General features: G+C 36.9%; 1 protein-coding gene across 1 annotated transcript; it reads right to left on the reverse strand.

Annotated features, from left to right (window-relative positions):
* Positions 1–3,941: 3,941 nt before the first annotated feature.
* Positions 3,942–5,324, reverse strand: LOC100018093 (olfactory receptor 4S2-like). The gene has a single exon (XM_001371411.3). It carries the CDS (start codon positions 5,234–5,236, stop codon positions 4,301–4,303), a length of 936 nt encoding a protein of 311 aa, XP_001371448.2. The 5' UTR covers positions 5,237–5,324; the 3' UTR covers positions 3,942–4,300.
* Positions 5,325–17,569: the final 12,245 nt, after the last annotated feature.

The following is a 17,569-nucleotide window of genomic DNA, read 5'->3' on the forward strand; positions in this document are numbered from 1 at the left end:
TTTCCAAACATTATTCACTGGAAACAAAGGTCGTTTTCTTTTCCTCCCCACCCCCCCTCCCACCACTTTCCCTCTCCCATAGCCGACACACAATTCCACTGGTTATCACATGTGTTCTTGACTCGAACCCATTTCCCTGTTGTTGGTATTTGCATTAGAGTGTTCATTTAGAGTCTCTCCTCAGTCATATCCCCTCCAAATCTGTAGTCAAGCAGTTGCTTTTCATCGGTGTTTTTACTCCCACAGTTTATCCTCTGCTTGTGGATAGTATTTTTTAGATCCCTGCAGATTGTTCAGGGACATTGCATTGACACTAATAGAGAAGTCCATCACCTTCAATTATACCACAATGTATCAGTCTCTGTGTACAATGTTTTCCTGGTTCTGCTCCTTTCGCTCTGCATCACTTCCTGGAGGTTGTTCCAGTCCCCATGGAATTCCTCTTCTTTATTATTCCTTTTAGCACACTAGTATTCCATCAACAACATATACCACAATTTGTTCAGCCATTCCCCAATTGAAGGGCATCCCCTCATTTTCCATTTTTGGCCACCTCAAAGAGCATAGCTATGAATATTCTTGAACAAGTCTTTTTTACTTATTGTCTCTTTGGGGTACAAACCCAGCAGTGCTATAGCTGGATCAAAGGGTAGACAGTCTTTTATCACCCTTTGGGCATAGTTCCAAATTGCTCTCCAGAATGGCTGGATCAATTCACAACTCCACCAGCAATGAATTAGTATCCCCACTTTGCCACATCCCCTCCAGCATTCATTACTTTCCATAGCTGTCATGTTAGTCAATCTGCTAGGTGTGAGGTGATACCTCAGAGTTGTTTTGATTTCCATCTCTCTGATTATAAGAGATGTAGAGCATTTTTTCATGTGCTTATTAATAGTTTTGATTTCTTTGGCTGAGAACTGCCTGTTCATGTCCCTTGCCCATTTATCAATTGGAGAATGGCTTGATTTTTTGTACAATTGATTTAGTTCTTTGTAAATTTGAGTAATTAAACCTTTGTCAGAGGTTTTTATGAAGATTTTTCCCCAATTTGTTGCTACCCATATGATTTTGGTTACATTGTTTTTGTTTGTACAAAACCTTTTTAATTTGATGTATTCCAGATTATTTATTTTGCATTTTGTAACTCTTTCTAAGTCTTGCTTGGTTTTGAAGTCTTTCCCTTCCCAAAGGTCTGACATGTATGCTATTCTGTGTTCACCTAATTTACTTATAGTTTCCTTCTTTATGTTCAAGTCATTCACCCATTCTGAATTTATCTTGGTGTAGGGTGTGAGGTGTTGATCTAAACCTAATCTTTCCCACACTGTCCTCCAATTTTCCCAGCAGTTTTTATGAAATAGTGAATTTTTGTCCCAAAAGCTGGGATCTTTGGGTTTGTCATATACTGTCTTACTGAGGTCGCTTGCCCCCAGTCTATTCCACTGATCCTCCTTTCTGTCTCTTAGCCAGTACCAAATTGTTTTGATGACCACTGCTTTATAATATAGCCTGAGATCTGGAACTGCAAGGCCCCCTTTCTTTGTATTTTTTTCATGATTTCCCTGGATATCCTTGATCTTTTGTTCTTCCAAATGAACTTTGTTATGGTTTTTTCTAAATCAGTAAAAAAAATTTTTGGAAGTTCCATGGGTATGGCACTAAATAGATAGATGAGTTTGGGTAGGATGGTCATTTTTATTATATTGGCTCATCCTACCCATGAGCAGTTAATGCTCTTCCAATTGTTCAAATCTAGTTTTAGTTGTGTGGAAAGTGTTTTGTAGTTGTGTTCATATAGTTATTGTGTTTGTCTCGGGAGATAGATTCCTAAGTATTTTATTTGTCTAAGGTAATTTTGAATGGGATTTCTCTTTCTAGTTCTTGCTGCTGAGCTGTGTTGGAAATATATAGAAATGCTGATGACTTATGCGGGTTTATTTTGTATCCTGCAACTTTGCTAAATTTGTTGATTATTTCAATTAGCTTTTTGGTTGAATCTCTAGGATTCTTTAAGTAGACCACCATGTCATCTGCAAAGAGCGATAATTTGGTCTCCTCCTTGCCTATTTTGATGCCTTCAATTTCTTTTTCTTCTCTAATTGCTACTGCTAGTGTTTCTAATACAATGTCAAATAATAGAGGTGATAATGGGCATCCTTGTTTCACTCCTGATCTTAATGGGAATGGATGTAGTTTGTCCCCATTGCAGATGATATTAGTTGATGGTTTTAGATATATACTGTTTATTGTTTTTAGGAAAGACCCTTCTATTCCTATGCTTTTTCTGCATCTATTGAGATAATCATGTGGTTCTTGATGGTTTGCTTGTTGATGTGGTCAATTATGTGGATGGTTTTCCTGATATTGAACCAGCCCTGCATCCCTGGTATAAATCCTACTTGATCATGGTGGATAACCCTTCTGATCACTTGCTGGAGTCTTTTTGCTAGTATTCTATTTAAGATTTTTGCATCTATATTCATTAGGAAGATTGGTCTATAATTTTCTTTCTCTGCTTTTGGCCTGCCTGGCTTTGGAATGTACCATGTTTGTGTCATAAAAGGAGTTTGGTAGAACTCGCTCTTTGCTTATTATGTCAAATAGTTTGTATAGTATTGGAGTTAGCTGTTCTTTGAATGTTTGATAGAATTCACTGGTGAATCCATCAGGCCCTGGGGATTTTTTCTTAGGAAGTTCTTTGATGGCCTGTTGGATTTCTTTTTCTGATATGGGATTACTTAAGAAATCTATTTCTTCTACTGTTAGTCTAGGCAATTTATATTTTTGTAAATATTCATCCATATTTCCTAGGTTGTTATATTTTTTGCCCTATAGTTGGGAAAAGTAGTTTTTAATGATTGCCTTAATTTCCTCTTCATTGGAGGTGAGATCCCCCTTTTCATCCTTGATGCTGTTAATTTGCCTTTCTTCTTTCCTTTTTTTAATTAGATTGACAAGTACTTTGTCTATTTTGTCTGTTTTTTCAAAGTACCAGCTTATAGTCTTGTTCATTACCTCAATAGTTCTGTCACTTTCAATTTTATTAATTTCTCCCTTAATTTTTAGGATCTCTATTTTGGTTTTCTTCTGGGGGGGTTTATTTTGTTTGCTTTCGAGTTTTTTCATTTTCATTTCCAATTCATTGATCTCTGCTCTCCCTAGTTTGTTAATATAAACATTCAGGGATATGAATTTACCTCTGATTACCTCTTTGGCTGCATCCCATGCCTAGTCCTTAACACTCTCCTGCCTTGGAACCAATACCCAGTATTGATTCTAAAACAGAAGGCAAGAGTTTAAAAAAGAAACTGACAAGAAAATTAGCAAAAATGAGAGAGTGGAATTCTAATAATTAGTAAATATTATATATTAAAAGAATCCAAAGAGAAGACATTAAGAGGGGAAAAATCAATGAACAGTAACCCCAGAATGAAAATGAAAATTTTAATGAAAGGTCAAATTATGTAATAAACATTTTGAGGATATTTTTATTAAAATATATGTCATTAATTCTTTAAAAAAATACATGATCAGAAATAATTCCATGGAAAAAAATAATCCCACAGCCTGGAGAGAAGTATGGAAAATTTTAATAAGAATATGGATTTTCTCTGAATTTGAATTGTTTTGCTTCAAGTCAAATGTCCAAAATAGAAAGCACAATAAATTAAAATAACAACTCATTTAACATAAATTTTGATAGCTTTACAAGTGAAGATGATGGAACTAGAGGACAGAATAAAAAGAGTTTATCAACAGTAACACACTCTGAAAAAGAGTGAAGGAAGAGATTTCAGGAGCTCAGAGAAGAAAGTTTCTATCAGCTATCTTCCAGGTTTGTTGAAAGGATCAAGTGAGACAAATGTTTATAATTTTTAAGATAATATTTATAATAAAAACAAATGTTAAACATTGTATATACATAGAATTAGGGGAAAATAAAATATTAGCTAAATTAAAAAGATAGTCTAAGTTAATATCAACATTAAAACTCTAGATGTAGCCATGATCTAAAAGGGCAGTGTGTGTGTGTATGTGTATGTGTAGTGTGTGAATATAGCACTTATGAAAACCAGAGGCTCTTTGTTGAATAGGACCAAGTGAGGCATTATCAGTGGCACCTGTTGTTTAAATGAACAAAGGACAAAATGAAAGAAATCACAAATAAGAGAGGGCTGATTTTAGTGTTAAGAATGATGTGGTCTTTACTAGGTCATTTGAGTGACAAGTTTAAAAGAAAATTGGTAGAAAGCTCTTCTACCAACCCTCTATTAGCTGGTATACCCATATTCAAGACTCATTTAAGGTCTTTCCTTGCCTCTCCCATCAGTTTCTTGCTCCATAGCTTTTTCAAGGAATTCTTCACTTCTGCATTCCTCAGAGTATAGATCAATGGGTTCAACATAGGGGTTATGATGGTATAGAATACAGCTACCATCTTATCTTCTGTGAAGGTGGTTGAGGGTCGCATGTAGATGAAGATGCAGGGTACAAGGAACAAAATTACCACAATGACATGGGAAGCACAGGTGGAGAGGGCCTTACGCCTCCCCTCTGCAGAATGAGTCCTGAGATAGAGAAGTATGACAGCATAAGAGCCAACAAGAATGATGAAGCAGGTCAAGGATATCATTCCAGTGTTGGCCATCACAATGACCCCTACCACATAAGTGTCTGTGCAGGCCAGCTTCAAGAGGGGATGAACATCACAACAGAAATGATCAATCATGTTGGGACCACAGAAAGGCAACCGGACAGTGAGAAGGGTCTGAATAATAGAATGAGTAAAGGCCCCTACCCATGAACTCACCATCAATATGGTACAGACCCTTTGATCCATAATGGTTGCATAGTGTAGTGGCTTACAAATGGCCACGTACCTGTCATAGGCCATTACTGTGAGGATGAAGATTTCTGTGCAGCCAAAGAAATGACCCACAAAGAGCTGAGTCATGCAACCTACAAAGGAGATAGTCTTGACTTTGACTTGGAAGTCCACAATCAACTTGGGAGCAGTGACAGAAGAGTAGCAAATGTCAACAAAAGATAAGAAACTGAGAAAGAAGTACATGGGAGAGTTGAGATTTGGGCTAACCCTGATGGTCATGATAATAAGAAAGTTCCCAAAGATGATGATTGTGTAAAAAAGAAGGAAGAGATAAAAGCATACTTGCTCTACCTCCTCAATCTGGGAAAGTCCTGTCAGAATAAATTCTGTAACATTATTTTCCATGAGATCTTGACAGGTTTCAAGTGAGGCAAACCACGCCAATTTACCTGAGGGTATGAAGCAACAAGAACATCATTAGTCTGGGGTCATATGTGAAGTCAATGCCATTTTTTACTAATGCTTCTTTTCTGAAGTTCTAGCTCAGTGATGCACTGGATGTGTTTGTGTGGTGAAATAAATGCAGTCAAAAATTTAAAATTACTCTTTTAATGTATGAAAGATCATAGAACCATTGATCTATTCTTGGGAGAGACTCCAGAGGCCATCTAGTTGACTCCCTCAATTTCACATGAAGAAACTGAGACCCAGAGGGTGATTCTCTCAAAGTCATATAGGAAGCCTGTGGAAAAGTGGTATCTTAGTCCTTTATAATTCCTTCTGGAAAATTTCCACTGTGGGAAATAAGCATGTCTCCAAAAATGAAAAAAAAGAGATAACAATCCCTCTATAAATTAGTAGGGAGATATCTGAGGTCCAAAAGGGTTAAGTGATTGATAAAGGTAACACAGTTAGTAATATGAGCAGGATTTAAACATAGGTCTTTCTGTATCTTATGCTACATTGCCTCTTTCCAAAATTAATAAGCAAGGAAAAAGGAGATATCTGATTGACTTTCTTTTTTTAAAACCCTGCTGTCTGTCTTGGAATTGGTACTAAGTATCAATCCTAAAACAGAAGAATGGTAGGGGTGAGGCAGTTGGGATGAAGTGACTTGCCCAGGGTTACATGTTTGGGAAGTATCTGAGGCCAGATTGGAACTCAAGTCCTCTTGACTGTAGGCCTGGTGCTCTATCCATTGTGCTACCTTGTTGGCCCTTGATTCACTTTTTGTAGGGGAAACAATATCTCTTGTTGGAGAAAGGAGTAGTAATTAATTAATTGACTGAAGAAGCAATATCAATAGGAAAGGTACTCAGAATTAGCTTTTATTTCTCACTGATACATTTTGATGTCATAGAAAGAGCAAAGGACTAAGAGTCAAGCAATTTGAGTTCAAATATTAGCCCTGCAATGCACTTAGGTGACTCTGGATATTTCCCTTTCCTTCCCTGGGTCTCGGTTTCTTCACCTGTAAAATGAGGAGGTCAGGCTAAAGAATCTCTGAAGTTCCTTCCAGCTCTGATATTATATAAGATTTTATTCCTTGGCCACACTTAGCCTCAGGAGGGAAGGTGGAAAGAGGTTCCATGACAGTTTCCATGGAAACAAATTCAAACATGGAGGTGACTGAGCAGTGCTTTTCATCAACTTAATTTTGTCACCACCATAGTAACTCTTCACCTCATTTCCCTCACTCCTGTCACTGCCCAGCATAGCTGATCCTTTATAAATGTATCTGATAAACTCAGAAATTGTTAGCTCTAAAAGGGATTTTAGAACACAGATCACAGAACATTCCAGGTAGAAGACACTATAGAACACAGAATACAGAGAGAAAAAAACTTAGCTGGGAGGTGAAGCCCTGGATAAGTGATGAATTAGAATCCATTTGCCCTGAAGGAGTTTAACTCACCCAGACTAGATCTAATGCATCCTAAGTCTAGAGAAAATAATCCATCAATAAGCATTTAGTAAATGATTGCTATGTGCCAAGCACTGTGTTAAATTCTGAGAATCTAGACAAAAATAGTCCCCGACACCTAAGAGGTTATATCCTAGTTGGGGAGACAACATGTACTTAAATTTGTATATGCAAGCTATGTCCAGATTAGAAAGAAGGTAATCTGAGGGGAGAAGGCTTAAGCAGCAGCAGCAGCAGCAGCAGGGGGAAGTGGGAGTCTGCCTGCCTAAATTGGTATTTGAGAAGTGGCAGGTCTGATCTGATTACTAAGTGACTATTGGTGATCTTCCAAAGACCAAATGAGATCAGGAATGTAAAATTAGTCATGAATCTGACAATAAGCACAGAGCATCTACAATGTGCTATGCAATGTGCTTTGAAAAACTTTAAGCATGATATAAATTGCATCTATTATTGTTACTGTCATTATTATTTTAGAAAATGGGAGATGTGTGATAGGACTGGAGAAGGGCAAATGTCCAAATTCTCATTAAAGAGTGATTGGAGTGTAATCAGAAAAAACATTACCAAGCAAATTCGACTTTCATTTCTGGAATAATTTTCAAAGATATGATTAAGGGGAAGTTTTCTTTAAGCATTTAGAAGAGGAAAGAGCAATTGCCAAATGTCAGCATGTTTTCTGCAGGAACAGGGCATACCATATTCCTTTTCATTCCTTTTCCTCACAGTATTACCAGACTAACCTTAATCAGAGGGCTGTTGTACACATAGAATACTTAGATTTTGTCAAAGCATTTAAACAATCTTTGGACAGTTTTGTGTGTGGAGAAGGAGAAGAGATATTGACTAGATGATAAAAAAGTTAACTAGATTAAGAATCTTGTGAATGACCTGACCCAAAATGGAAATCATGATTTCCCCCTCAAACCCTCCCCTCTTCCTAACTTCCCTAGCCCCATTTTCCTGGTCATGTAGGCCCAAAACTTAGCTGTTATCCTCAACTTCTCCTTTATCCAATCAGTTTTCCAGTCTTATTATTTCTATCATCATAAAATGTCTCATGTATGCTCCATTCTCACCTCTGACACTGAAACCACTCTTGTACACGACTTCATGCCAAGACTATTGCTGTAATATCCTGATTGATCTCCCAATATTCTTTCTCCAAATTCCAATCCATCTTCCACTCAGCAGTCAAACTGAAATGGGACAATTTTTGCCAAGAAGAGTTCAAGAAAATGTGGGAAGTATCTTCCAGCTTTGGAAAAGCTCTCTTGTAAAGCCAGGATTAGATTTATTCTTTTTGATCCTATAAGGCAGAAATACGAACAATGAGTGAAAGTTGAACAGATGTAGATTTAGGCTTAATGTTTAGAAAATTTTTCCTAACAATCACAGCTGTCCAAAAATGAAATGGCATGTGCAAAATAGTAGATTTCTCTTCATCATATATGTTGTTGTGGAAGAAAACATCAAGAGGAATTCTTATTCAGGTATGATCACTGGTTCATCTCTAAGATCTAGAGACTTTGTGATTTTGTGAACATGGAGAATAAAATACAAAGGTTAGAATAACCAGAGACATAGAATGTTATACCTGAAAGGAAACTTATAGGGAAGATTTTATCTAGTGTGGAGCAGGAAATGACTGTGATGAGTAGACAAAAGGTATGTTTGTAATTTTGTGTGACAAAATTATTTTATTAATTTTATTATTTCATTATTATTATTTATTTTGTTAAATTATTATGTAATAAATAATTTTATGTAAATTTGTGTAATAATATGTAATTTTATAAAGGAAGCTAGAACATAAAATTTGAGAGCTGGAAGGAAACTTAGGATGCTGAATCTATATACTGAGTTGGAAGGATGTTTAGGGACCATATACTCTCACATTCTCCTTTTACAGGTAAAGAAAATGACACCCAGAGAGAAGTGATTTGTTTAAAGTGTCATAGCTAACTGGAGTGGAATGAGGACTAGACCCCAAGTTCCATAGCTCCTAGGTCAGTGCTCTTCATAATATAGTTATATTTCCTCTTGTCTCTCAATTTTTGGCAATTTCAGGTTCAGAACCCCAAAGCAAGAGAGCTGAGATACTCCTTGATTTCATGGTAGACAGATTCATTGATACAAAACATACTTTGGAAGACAGGATTCTTTTGCCCACAAAGTGAATCCCAATAAAGAAACCTCTAGTTATCGAAGTCACTTGACACTCTTCTTCAAAGTCCTAGAATGAACTGCTTGATAAAATCTCAAAGTGACAAAATGATTTTCTTAGACCCTTGGCTAATGAACTCGGAATGTATTTGTCAAAGTTCATGCCTTCTCTCTGGCCATTATCTCCAATTTTCACTGTATGTGTATCTTGTATGCACACAGCTATTTCCATGTTGCCCATTAGACTGTGTACTTGAGTGAAGGGACTGCTTCTTATCTTTCTTTGTATCCCAGTGCTCAGAAATAGTTACATATGTACTGAAATACATGTTTCTTTGCCTTCAGGACCATGGACAGGTGGTGTATAGCAGCCCACACTTGCCACCTTGGAATTTACTCTCCATTCTTTCCTACTTTCTGAATAGACCTGATCCCTAGAACTCCACCCAGTCTATTAATATTTATTACCTACCATAACACAGTAGTTGCCTGGATTCATAATTTCCTGTTTCTGCTCCTGAATCTTTAATCTTTTCCTGACTCCTTAATATGGGAGTTCCCCAAGAGTTTGCTCTTAGCTTCCCCTGCTTTTCTGTCTCTCTCCACATTCTTTCTCTCTCAACAACCCCACCTATTCCCATGGTATGAACTACCACTTTAATGTGATTTACTTCCAAATTTGTATCTGTGCCCCTGAGTTTGAGACTCATATTTCCAGTTGCCTTGAAGGAAGCTCATTTTGTAATATTACTTTATAATTGATATGGATAATTTTGCAAACATACACAAAATAAGCATACATCTCCATATCCAAATAAAATTCATATAATATGACAAATTATCCTAGAAGTTATATCAATTGCCAGAATCACAGAATTTCAGAACTATAAGACCATTTAGTCCAACTCATGTTTTAAAGATAGTGAACAAGGGAACCGAACTCATGTCCCTAGAAAGAATTCCTTTCTAATCCCCACTGAGCTCACTTCAAAATTCATGTCAAGTGCTACATTCTCCTTTGGAAAAATACTTCCTGGTTCCCCTATTTTTAGTTCTCCTTGTCTCTTTATATTATCTTTTATTTGTTTATAACTCAAATTTCCATAGTTCTTTAACTTTTGAAAGACACTTTTCTCTCAACAACTATATAAGTTTAATAGAGCATTTCACCAATTTTAATGATGAATTCCTCCCCCTTTAAGATTTAAAAGGTTTAAATGGCTTGTTTAGACTCACATCATTAGTAAATGTCTGAAATAACATTTGAATTTCAGCCTTCTATCTCCAACTCCAGTATTCTATCTGCTATGCCATTTTATAAGAAAGAAGGATTGGAGGGGAGAAAAAGTGAAAATAGAAAGACCCATTAGATAACATAAATAGTAGTTCAGGTTGATGATAATGACAACCTTATTAAGGTGATTGTAGTGAGAATATTGGGCAGGGGAAGTATGTAAGAGATATTAAGGATGTGAAGCCAATGGAAGTGGGTAAATGATTGGATTGAGAGACAAGGGCAAGAATCAAAGATAACACCCAAGTTTTTGATCTACAAAATGAGCTGGAGGATGGTACCACTGAAAAACCTAATGCAGTCAGTCAAGCAACAAGCATCTGTTAATCTACTATATTCAAGGAAAGGTGGAAGGAAGCACTGACTTGGGATGGAAGAAAGAAGAAAAGAAAAAGCAGAAACAACTTATTTTTGGACAAATAAAGTTTGAGGAAATAGCAGGACATCAAGGTAGAGTTGCATTTTAGGCAGCTGGAAATATGAGTCTGAAATCCAGGGCAAAGATATAGATTTGGAAATAATCCACATTAAAGTAATAGTTGAAACCAGGAGTATAAGTGAGGTTGTTGAGAGAGAAATAATGTGGAGAGAAGCAGAGGGTGGGAGAAGTCAAGAGCAAACTCATAGGGAACACCCATATTAAGGAGTCAGGAGAAGATTGAGGATCTAGCAGTGGAAACAGGAAATATTATTTAAAGAAGTGGGAAGAAAACCAGATTAAAATGGATTTATTTTCCCCTGCTGCTTTGTTGAGGGTGGAGTCTATAAGAGTGAAACATTGCATAAAATGTCATACTTTTTCAATGTAATTTGGTTTAGTGTCCTTTCTTTTTCATTCTGTAAAAACTCTGTCATAATGGCAGAGATATAGAGAAAATCAGATGTTGCAAAAATAAAACACAACAATAAAAAAAGGCAAATGATGTTTCTGAAATCCAATTGAGAATTTCCATAATTAAGAGTAACCAGCAATGCCACATGCTACAGAGGGATACCGGAGGATAAATAAAGAAAAAACTTAGAGATTTATTGGTTACAGGACAATTGGTAAAATTTTGGGAAATGTTTCTTTAAAGTCACTGTGGAAGACTTATCTATATAGGTAGTTGAAGAGTGAGGAGAAACAAGGAAGAGGCATACTGGTTAATATTTAACAATTGATCCTCCAAAATGTATGCATGACACACTTTTAAATATGAATGATCTACATGATCATTTCTCCACAACTCTCTTAAATCTGGACAATTGACAAAATAGTCAACCAAGCCTTGATTGGCAGTGTTTGTCAATTTTTGAAGACTAAAAGCTCCCAAGGAAAATTTTACAACTGGCTTTCTGGAACTTATTTGAGAGCTCCAGCATTTCCCTAGAGTGGAGATAGAGCTTTAAAGACATTTAGCAGTGAAAGATAGGAAAAAAGATGATAATAATAAAAAAAGATAATAAAATAAAATAAAAAAGGAAAAAAGATAATAATAAAAAAGAAAATTAATAGATAATAAAGATAGGAAAAGATAATAATAAATAAAAATAATAAAAAGATAAAAAGATAAAAATAAAAAAATAAAAATAAAGAAAATAATAAAGTGGAGTAGGGAGCCCTGAGCTTTGATTATTTATTCGTTTATTCAAGGAGCCATTAGTGATGGAAAGACTGACTGATGGGAGGTAGGTAGAGGATGCAGGAAATAATGACTGGAGCAATATCTTGGAATAGGCAGGAGGGAATGTGATCAAAGTCACAAAGAGAGGGGTTAGGATTAAGGAATAGAAGTGATAGTACTTATTCCAGGTTGGGAGGCAAAGAAAAGATGATGTATAATAATATAGGAAAGTGACAAGAAAGGGGAGTGGGTGGGAAGAAAGAACTCATGTTAACATCCCTCTTCTTACTAAAGTAGGAGGCTAAATCATTCATGATATATGTATAGTGGGGACAAATGAACTTGAGATACAGGAAAAGACTTACAGACTTTCTTTAGGGACTGAGATATGAGGTCAATAGGGTTCAGTGAGAAGTCGAGTGACATCATAGAGAGTGAGCTAGCTTCAGCATCAGGAAGACCTTGGTTCAAGTCTCATATCTGACATATCCTGACTATAACCCTGAGAAAATGAACTTCTCATTAACCCCAGACAACATGCTAAGATGATAATTTACAGGTTCTAATATGTAGGTTTAGTTTAAAAAAGAGATAGAATTGGGGTACAAAGTAGAAGAATCCTTGGTCAACAAGTGAAAAATTGACTAAGGCTCTGCATTTGGAATCAGGAAGATCAGGTTCCAATACCACCTTTATATTTCCTTTTACCTTCCTGTGTGACTGAGCAAGTCATTTTATCTCCCCTCACCCTTATTTTTTTAATATATAAGATATGTAGAATAATAACAGCAGACATGAAGATCAAATGGGATCATGTATTTCATGTACTTTGTGGACCTTAAATATTATATGACTGGCCTCTGATAATAATGATGGTCAGTGTGATGTAGAGGAAAGAGAGTCAGTCTTGTGCTAGGAAAGCTTCTGTTCAAATCCTTCATTTGACACACTGGCTGCATAACCTCCTAATAAGTCCCATCCTCTCAGAGATCTGGGCAACTAGTTTTCTAAAAGCATAAAAAGCATAGAAAGTATCAGCCTTCACTGATAGTTTCCTATCTTTGTGAATATTCCCGAAATCACTGAAATCCCAGGCCCAGTCATTTTTCTAAGCTCATTATTGTCAACAATTATTGGGAAAAAAGCATCTAGGAGGCAAGGGGGATAGAGTTTGGGGAAAGGAGTCATGAAGACCTAACTTCAAATATGGCATCGGACATTTACTAGCTGTGTGACCCCGGGCAAATCACTTAACTTGTATTTGCCCCAGTTTCCTTTTCAGTAAAATGAATTAGAGAAGGAAATGGTGAACCATTCCAGGATCTTTGCCAAAAAAAAATAAAGCCCTGAATGAAGTGAGGGAAGAGACTGAACAACAAATGATTTTCAGAAATAGAGGGAAGGCTGTGAAGGTTGGTCCCTTTTTCTGGATCAGTTCACTTGGGCCAAGTATGTTCTAGCACATGTGCATTCATGCATTAGTAAGAGGCTAAATGCAACAGAGAATGATGGAGGTTCAAAGACATTAACTTACTGGAAAAATTTCAATTGTCTTTAAGGTGTTTCTGGTTCTTATTCATCTCCTGCCTTTTACATCCCTGTATTTTCTTCTACTTTAAATGGCATCAGCTGCATGTTGGTGCACCCAGTGTTGGTGGCTCAGGAAAAGCAGTCTCCCAGTAAAAAAAAATCTTTCCTTTTCTGTCTCCAATTTAGGAAATCTAATTCTGCTGAGGACAGAGACTAGAAAGTATTAGTGAGAAAGCAAGAGAAGTTCTCTGAGACTTATATTACTATATCCTTAATAGGGTCCCATATCAGATTGATTAAAACTATTGGAGGGCCCACAAGTCAGCTCCCTCTTGCTCTGAGGTCAGCAGGCATATTGAATAGTGATTCCCTTCAAACTAAAGTGCTATGCCTTGGGCCAGAGAGACCGGTCCCTGGATCCCCAGGTGACTCTGGAGCTACTGGAAATGCATTGTCCCTGCCACCACTGACCAAAGTAATGAGTTCCCAAGAGTTTTTATATCTGGAAGCTCTGGGCTAAGAAACAGCTCAGTTTTCACTGCACTGGTCAGGTGCAAAAGCCCACTGGGAAGAGGATTGCCAAGTGTCTACTCTAGAGTTTTAGGGCACTTAGAAACCCAGTTAGCCTGCATGTTCTGTTTGGCCCACTTTGCAATTAACGACATCATTGTCCATTACCTAAGCAGGTTCCTTTCTTACACCTTGAGTCCAAATTTAATGAAAAGGGTAAATCACTCCTGTCAATTCAAATAAACAAAGATTTATGAAGCATTTACCATGTGTCTGGCAGTGTCCAAGGGTTTGAGAATACAAGAAGTGTAGTCGAGGATTACCTCCTCTTTTCTTTATTTGTATTTGCTTAAGATAAAGTTGTGGATTTGCTTGTCTTTGCTTCAGACAAAGATGAGGATTAATCTTTACCCATCCTGGGACCAAGGATGGAACAGTAAACATGAAGGAAGCAGGATAACACTTATGAAAGGCAATTTATGATTAGGTGGGCGCTTATCCCCTTCTCTGCCCCTCTTCCCCTTGTTTGTATTTGTAATAAACGAAGGATGTGGGTTAACCTTTGAACACCTGCCTATCCCTGGACCAAGGTTAGGGTTTCTGGAATAAAGAATCATAAATTCCTGTGGGTTTTGTCTAAGTAGTCTTTGCCTATAAAAGTTCTGTGTGAAGCAAATAAAATTGGCACTCTTTCTCTCTTTTCATATAGTGTCCATCTCTTCTTTTGTTACTCTTCATTTTTTGTTACCCCAAACAGGATGTCACAGGACTGGCCGACCCTCTGGATGAGTCTTATAAGCCATAGAGTCTTACAAAGAAGAGGAAAAAGAAAAGTTTCTGCCTTCAAGAAGTTTTCATTCTCTTAGGGGTTATGGCATATAGACAGGCAAAATGTTAAATATATACGAAAGTATAAAACTAATTTCACTATTTAGAAAGCTCTAATTAGTGGGGATGAGGGGATCAGGAAAAGCCTCAGGTAAAAGGTAGAACTTGAGCTGTGATGTGAAAGAAGCTAATATTCTAAAAGGTAGAAATGAGGTCAGATAGTCAAGAAATGGAAGGACAGCCTTTGCAAGAGATGGGAGGTTGAATACTATCCTCCTCCATCTGAATATAAGCTCCTTAAGAGTAGTGATTGTTTCCTTGTATCCTCACTGCCTACCACATACTTTTATTTTTAATGTGTTTATTGAATGACTAATGGGGTGTCAGGTATGGAGAATCATGCTAAAATATTTGAATGGAATATATAGTGTGTAAAAGGGAGAAATAAGAAACAAAATGGGAAAGGAAGGTAGAAGGCAGATTGTGGATGACTTTAAATAAAAAATGAGCATTCTGTATTTTATCCTAGAAGCACTTGGGAGCCACTGTAGATTTTTGAGTAGGGAAGTGACTTGGTAAGATCTGCATTTTAAAATTACATATTTGATAGTTGTGTGGAGGATAAATGGGAAAAGGAAAGATTGGAGAGATCCAAAGGAATTAGGAAGCTAAAAAAATCTCTATGTAATGGAGATGGGAGATTGAAGTAGGGGGTAACAATATGAGGGTAGACATATGAAGTGGTGCAGGAAACATTGTGAACCAAAGATCAATCATACTTGCTATTAATAGGATATGACATGTAAGAAGATCAAGTTAGGAAGTCGAATGTAATACTAAGGCTGGGGACTGGAGCTACTGAAGGATGGTGATACCCTTAAAAGAAACAGGGAAGCTGGGCCAAGGAGTGAGGTTGGATAAGGGGTATAGTAGCCTGCCTACTGATCAAGGTACTGGGAGCTGGAGGAGATATGAAGCTTAAGCAAGATATGGTCTCATTGTCTAATAGTGGTAGCACAAAATACAAATAACTAGAATATTCAATAATATGTGATAAAACTTCGAGAGGTAAAAAGAATATGGAGTGCTTTATGAAGTAAGTTTAAGCTTAAAAACTTCCAAATAGGGGCAGATCCAAAAGGATGGAGAAAATGCAAAGGTTTGCCTGAGCTTCCCCAAATTCCCATCCAAACAACTTTAAAATAATGCCTCAAAATGAATTCTAGAGCAGCAGAAACCATAAAAGGATGGGGTGAACAACTTTCTAGCCCAAAACAACTTAGAAGTTTGACATATCTCATTTAATCATCTCTACATCCACCCATCCACCTACTCATTTACCCATCAATACAATGATCGCTCCAATAGTCCATCCATCCACCCACCCACCCATCCATCCATCTATCCATGTGAAAAGGTCTAAGCTGGTAGAAGTGAGGTGCCTCAGTGAAATGTCTAAATATGTGAGGTCCTGGGTTCAAATCTGTCCTCAGACACTTCTTAGCTGTGTAACTCTGGGCAAGCCACTTGATCCTCATTGCCTAGGTCTTATACTCTTTTCCCTCTAAACAAATACTTAGTATTGATTCTAAAATGGAAGGTAAAGGTTTAAAAAAGAAGAGGGAAGGCCCAAGCTTTTATTTTTATTTTAAAAAATAACCTCTAGTTATTGATAGTTTACATGCTGAGAATTTATACAATTATTAAACAGAGGTTGAGGTTAATATTTAAAGTTGTGACCATTGCCACCATCTTATTCTATACTGTGCAAAAATGAAGAATTTAAATATTAATCTAATATTGATTTTGAATAGTGTGATAATATACTTCCTTTTAATCCCCCAACATCATTAAAATAACTTGCTTAAGGAAAGGCTAATAAAGATATTGGGGAGGAAGAGATGGGAGCAAGTAAGATATCAGACTATTCTCTATAGATTCTCCACAGAATCTTCTTTTTGCATCTAATAACCATTTTGTGCAATTATTGGTTTTCCCACTTTTCCCTCCAAAAAGAACAATTGATGTATGTGATGTCTCAGTTTGAAAAATGCTTTATGTATATCTCATTTGAGTGTCACTATACCTTTAAGACTTGGGTATTACAGACTTTACTACCTCCAAATTCTGCAGAGGAGTCAGCAAATTTTAGTTGGTAAAGATCTCGTATTAAGCCCCCAAAGACTGTGGTTCGAGTACTGCCTCTGACACACACTGGTTGTATGACCTTGGGCAAGTTACAGAACCTTCCAGTGCCCTAAGCAGCTCTCTAATTGTACGAATTGTAGTGAAAGGCCAGTAGTCTAATGTTAGAGGGAGTTTCTTTAGCTTAGAGCTCTCTCTACCAGCAAAATCACCGGTGCTGCTATATTCCTTTTTAGCTTCATTTTACAGATGAAGAAGCTGTGGAGCTCATAGACAAAATGTTTTATTTATGATCTTAATTGACTGTCATAATATGGTCAAATACAGAAAAAAGGATGTCCTTCTTTCCCCTCTCCCACGCATCTGTCTCTTCCTTTCCCTTGCTAATATGTAGTTAGGAGAAGTTCACATTCAGGGTTGCAGTGCTTGGAATCTTCTCTTCTTCTCCATTCTGTCTCTCTTCCATATAGAAAACATGGGCTTCTACTTGATTTTTCAGGACCAGTTATGGGCATTTAGGAGACAAATGGTCTATTTTTCATTATACTTAGAGGAGCAAGTATCTAGGGAAAGTCTACATAGATTGTTTCACTAGTTTAGAGGACCTAGCCTATGGCTAGGCTTGGGATACCAGTCTACTTTGTATATCTGGTCCTGATTCTAGATCTGTGCTCTACTCCATACTTCCCAAGCTTATATGAAATCTCTAGTGGATTATCCTGTGGTTCCCTTAAACC

This window comes from Monodelphis domestica, chromosome 6, assembly GCF_027887165.1.
Source record: "Monodelphis domestica isolate mMonDom1 chromosome 6, mMonDom1.pri, whole genome shotgun sequence".
Lineage (NCBI taxonomy): Eukaryota > Metazoa > Chordata > Mammalia > Didelphimorphia > Didelphidae > Monodelphis > Monodelphis domestica.

Coding starts and splice junctions, on each gene's coding strand:
- LOC100018093 (XM_001371411.3), bottom strand. CDS start 5,236: ATGGAAAATAATGTTACAGAATTTATTCTGACAGGACTTTCCCAGATT.